Here is a 5,473-nt window from a genome sequence, read left to right as displayed (position 1 = left end):
TCGGTAGAGCCCCAAAAGTGACATATTGGCCTAGATTTAAAAGCTTGATCAAGGCAGTGCTAGTCCCTGTCACTTTGTTGATTATAGATGGTGAGTAGGAGACCCATCCATCTGTCTGCATCTCAACTTAATTACGATTCAAACTTACAATCTCATGACGCGTAAATTTGTTACACCAGAAAAGACGATTGACAGGGAAACTCAATTAATCCACTCACTATCACGCTCGATCGATGTTAACTAATCCGCGTGGGCACATCACACATTTAGTTAAGCGTTCGTGAACGGCCCAGAAAGATCAAGCAAAGTTATATCACGCGTATGGCGAAATGAAAAGTTTTTCACTGAGTGAAACATATACTACTGAGTGATGATGATCAGCTGCTCAACAAATTCATCAACGAGTGAAACAGTGTGCTCTGTGTGTCTGCTGTAAAGTAGAACACACACTGTTATGCTAAGGTACAACTGTCATCTAGGCTCTATACTGCCTGTGTTCTGTACTAGTGGAGTACGATTAGCGAATCATGCCTACGATAAACAAACTGTCCCTGAAATTTACCAAGTGAAACAGAGTAGCCTACGATGAAACACATATATTCAGTAAGTGGAACAGAGTGATCTACAGTAGACACATGGACTCAGTAAGTGAAACAGAGTAGCCTATCTAGGTACAACCAAGTGTCCAGTGCAACAGATGCACATGGACATCATCTACTATCTGTAATAAACGATACTAATTATTAGAAAATCATGTATACAATGAAATCGATGCTGCTACGGTATGTCTGCTAACTCTACTTCACTGCTCTAGGTGCAGCTGTGACGCAGCAGTAGCAGAGTATTCGTGCAGCTGCGACGTGGATAGCAGGCTGTCCAGGAAGTTCCAGTCGATGCCGGCCGCTCCCTGTCCCTGCTGCACGATGTCATAGCCCTCGTCGCCACCACCGGCAAAGGCGGTGGTCATCGGCGGGCTCTCAATGAGCTGCGGGATGTTGTTGAAAAGACTCTGTTTGGACTCCAGCACGTCGTCAGAGTACTGGATTCCCTGGCCGGGGAAGCCAAGGCCGCCGGCTCCTGTAGCTCCCGCGGCGCTCTGAAGGTAGGGGAGGTCATCGCCTCGGCCGTGCAGCCAAGGCCTCGCGTCGTAGTAGCTCCCGAGGCCCGGAGTGGCAGCGTATGCAGGGAAGATGTAGGACGGCCTCTGGTTCGGGGTGGGCTTCTGGAACGCCCGGCACACCACCCAGCCTTCCTCCTGCACACCGTCAACATCCTCACCATCAACGCCAAATTCTCAAGAAGAAGCAGAGGAAGAACAAGTGAATTACGTACCTGTGTGGGGGCGTGCTCGTTGGTCTGGAGGCGGTACTCGTGGATGATCCAGTCGGTCTTCCTACCGTTGGGTGCCCGGCCCCTGTAGAACACCAGCGTCTTCCTCATGCCGATCACGCCGTGGCTCCGCGATGACATGACCGGCTTGTCCCTGCCGGTGGCCTTCCAGAACCCGGCCGCGGTGGCGCGGTTGGTGCGGGTGCCGCTGGGATACTTGCGGTCCTTGAAGCTGAAGAAGTACCACTCCGACGACTGCTCGTCCTCCGCCGCCACCTGACGCGCTCCCCGTCCTCCCCTGCCGCCGCCGCACCTCTCTGCACCATCCATTATTGTTAATATTCAACTTGAATCACCACCTCACTAGAACACTATGTATGTACTCCCTCAGTTCCAAAATACTACTCCTACTTGTCATGGTTTCAGTTCAAAATAGAAATGGAGAGAGTAAAATTACAAAACGAACTGCCAAAATTCAGATGTATATTTACCTTGGAGGTCCCATGGCTCTATCCGGTAGAGATCAACCTCCTGGATGATATCGAGGTCGATCTTTTGGGCGGCCACCTTCCTGGCCAGGTAGTACCCCACCAGCTCCTCCTCTGTGGGGTGGAATCTGAATCCTGGTGGAACACACGACTCCTCCTGCTGATGGTGCTGGTCCATTGCTAGCATCTACCTTCCTGCCTGGTAGCAAGCTAGCTCGATGTCTTCTGAACTGAAATCAAGCGCACAACCTTTTCAACTTAGTACTAGTAGATGCATGTGTGGAGGTGTATATATGTTGTATGCGTGTGGACCAACGAAGGTGAAAAGGATCTTTATAGATAGCTAAAGATCTAGAGAAGGATCATGGCTGCTGGCTGGGCGCACTCGTGCAACACTGCAATGAGAGGTGAGCACAGACTCTTGACAGCAAGCAGAGCAGAGCACACGTAGGTATGCGCACGCTCACATGAGCTGCTATTTATACTGTAATCTAGCTCTAGCACCCTATATAGCCCACACCAAATCTGTCTATCTATCTACAGCAATCATGTCCTGGATCTATTTTCTGAGGACAAAGTACAATTGTAATCTAGGCTGATTGCAAGCACTTGATGGCATGGATTTATGCGCGTAGTGTGGTCTAGCTTGTAATGTAAAGTGGGAATGGAAGAAGATAGAAGAGAAAAGAGGAATGAAAAGGACCAGCAGTGGATGCTGCCTATAGGAGCTGTGAGAGTGAAGGTTTTAGGGGCATGAATGCAAAGCCAGCATGTTTCTTTGAGTGCACTTCAGGATTAGTCTCCCCTCCACACATCCACCACCACCTCTCTCCCTGTAGTTTCCATCATTTTTCTGCGCCGGCCTACTGGTACTAGACACGTACCCTACACTACGGTCAGAGAGAGAAGATTGGGTCTCTGGTCAATTTTGTGGTGGACTAGAGGACTCAACTACAGGTATGTACGTACAGATCTCGCAGAGACGAATTTTTTCAGGCTCATCTCGACTGCATCGATGTACTATGAGTACCAGCGCAGGAATATGGTTTCGGAGGGACGTCGATCCATTGCAGAGACGAATTTCAACCTCAATTCAAACTCAACAAGGAGTACGTACCAGTATGAGTCTATGAGGAGTACCAGCAGGAATATGGTGGTCACTTTAGCATGCAAGTGCATATTGTCCCCTTCTCTACCGGTGTAGTAGCATATGCTAGCTATACATGGAAGTACGTACTAGCTAGCTGGTGGTACCACACTGCACTAAAAGTAGCGAGGCTCATCGATCGGCCGTGACTCGTGACTAGCTAGCGTCGTGTACAGAACTCGCTGGTTGTCCTCGACCAAACAAAATAATTGACATGCAAAGTACATAGGAGTATATACAAATAGAACCATACGATATCATAGGGTGGGAAACGAGGTTTAACAGCAGAGGACCACCAGAAGGTAGTTCTTGTGAGGCGCTCAATTGCAATTGCAGTACTAGTAAGTAAGAATGAGGTTGGTAGCTAAAGAAAACTTGAAGGACTGGATTGGAAGCACGCACATCCCTGGCTGATCACATCCACCAGTCGATTTTTGCACTGACGGTGACGGGTTAGAGACACACATAGCGAGCAGGCCGGAGCCGGGCTAATCGATCTCTTCTACAGGTGAGTGAAAAGCCCTGGATTGCGCGTGGGGGTGGCTACACGGCTAGCCAGGGTGTGGTGGTGGTGGGGGTGGTGGCTGTCGATTTGGTCGGCTAAGAAGAAGAAGATGGACTAATTGGCGAGCAGCGACCACCCCCACTCACTAATCCATGGAGTAGCATATTTCGGTTGTCTGTCGGTCTGCATCAGGCCCTCTCAACTGACAAAGTAGCTAGCTAGCTTTCCCGCCGCCGTTATATTGGTGTGCAAGAATGACTATCTATCTTTCCTGCTTGCCGAATCTATCCGTTGGGAGATGGTAGCTCGGGATATCTTCAACCGGTTTGGATGGCGGTCATGTAATAGGATAGGCAATTAGTTTTCCTATCTATTTTTAGCCAGCCGGTTGTGGCACCTTTCCTTGGCTAGTTTGTGTGTCTAGCCTCTTTTCGCTCTGTGTGAGCTGCATTTATCTTTTTTCTTTCTTTAAGCTGGAGACTTTGGAACCTTGTTGGCATATTTTGTTATTTGGTTAATAAGATGGACGTATGCATCACTCTGATGCAGAGGCCGGGGAGCCCCCCTTTTCGAAAAAAAAAAATCTTCCCTGCTTGCAACACACGTTAGCCTAGGCCTAGCTCAATCTCACGTTGGTCTGGGACTCTGGGTGCAGATACAATGAGGAAATGTGGATATACACAAATTGATTCCTTGTGAAAAATCGGAGGCACTTACTGGTGGGCCTGCTGCCGGCGAGCGAATCATCCTCGGGCAGTGCGCAGCAAATCATTGCATCTCCATCCTGCCTCACTATCTCTTCCTTTTAGTGGTCATGTCCTACTGCCTTTATACAGCACTAGAAATACTACATAGCCACTATATACTGTACCGTATATTTGACGGTAGAATTTGTGAGTTGTCGCTGTCTAGCAATGCTTCTACTCAATCTGGGATTTACTTGCCAAGATTGTGCACATCCTGGCATATGCATGCCCGTGGCCGCCCATTTCGATCTATTGATCAGGACATGTCGCTGCATGCTTCGTATCTTATGCATAGATTAGACGGATCCATACAACATTTGTTGCAAATTACGTACTCAAGTGACTTGAAAAGGTTCAAGCCTACCTGATTAGTTAATTTGAGCCGCCATCCGTTCATAATCTAACCAATTGTAGGACTGTATGGGCACCACCAGACAGAGAATAATAGTGGATCAATAAATTAACAAGGGTTTTGCTGTTTGTCAGGAAACTTGCCCGAAGTTGCGATTTCAGTCAGTCGATTTTCCACACGTCGCAGGGACGCCGGCCGACGGGGCCCGGGACGTCGCAACAGGGGCATCCCAGTTGGAAGGGAGTCAGAGGTTGACGTGGGGCGTGGCCGGCTGTGGATGGTGGCAGCAGGCATCCTAGCCGGCGCTTGATCGTTCAAAGGTGGAAGAATTTGGCACGACCAAGAAGAAACACACCAGCCGTTAGATTTGAACTGACATGATTTTTTTTCATGCACCAGACCAATTGGCGCTCTCAAACAAAAAAAAGCTGCAAAGTGCACTTCTGGGAAAAGGCAGCAACAAAATAAACAAATGGCTTAGGTGAGATAGTGAATTAGCGCTAATAGAAATCCAACAGTGGCAGACAAGGGTGCAACGTACGTACCACTGCATGCTGTGTGTATGTTTCTCCACTGTGTTGCTTGCATCCTACGTTACGGCTGCATTATATTGGGCTGAGCGGGTAGAATACACAAATCATAGTTAACTCGGTTTATAGTACATACTTGTTGAGCAGAGAAATTAGGGGGGAAAACTCACACACTTTGATTATGCTCTTGGCAGGGATATATACAGTTGGATGAGCTGCCGAGAGAGATCATGGGGAGTCCCACGTCCTGCGATCGTGCGCCACTACAGGGAGAGAACTGGCTGCACGATCAGGCACTACAGCTGACCGTACATGCTCGTACAAATACATCAGGAGCACGTACGGTGCAGGCTACAAGTATAGTCTAACACCCCCC

The 5,473-nt window shown here is 48.7% G+C and overlaps 1 protein-coding gene across 1 annotated transcript; it reads right to left on the bottom strand.

The window, feature by feature from the left end:
- Positions 1-581: 581 nt before the first annotated feature.
- Positions 582-2,466, bottom strand: LOC119357295 (NAC domain-containing protein 30-like). Its single transcript, XM_037624289.1, has 3 exons — positions 1,821-2,466; positions 1,333-1,646; positions 582-1,255 (listed from the first exon to the last, which is right to left on the bottom strand). The coding sequence occupies exons 1-3, from the start codon at positions 2,002-2,004 to the stop codon at positions 803-805; spliced, it is 951 nt and encodes a 316-aa protein (XP_037480186.1). The 5' UTR covers positions 2,005-2,466; the 3' UTR covers positions 582-802.
- Between the last annotated feature and the right edge of the window lie 3,007 nt (positions 2,467-5,473).

This window comes from Triticum dicoccoides, chromosome 2A, assembly GCF_002162155.2.
Source record: "Triticum dicoccoides isolate Atlit2015 ecotype Zavitan chromosome 2A, WEW_v2.0, whole genome shotgun sequence".
NCBI lineage: Eukaryota > Viridiplantae > Streptophyta > Magnoliopsida > Poales > Poaceae > Triticum > Triticum dicoccoides.
Note: the sequence above shows the minus strand (reverse complement) of the source record. Positions and strands in the feature narration are given on the sequence as shown.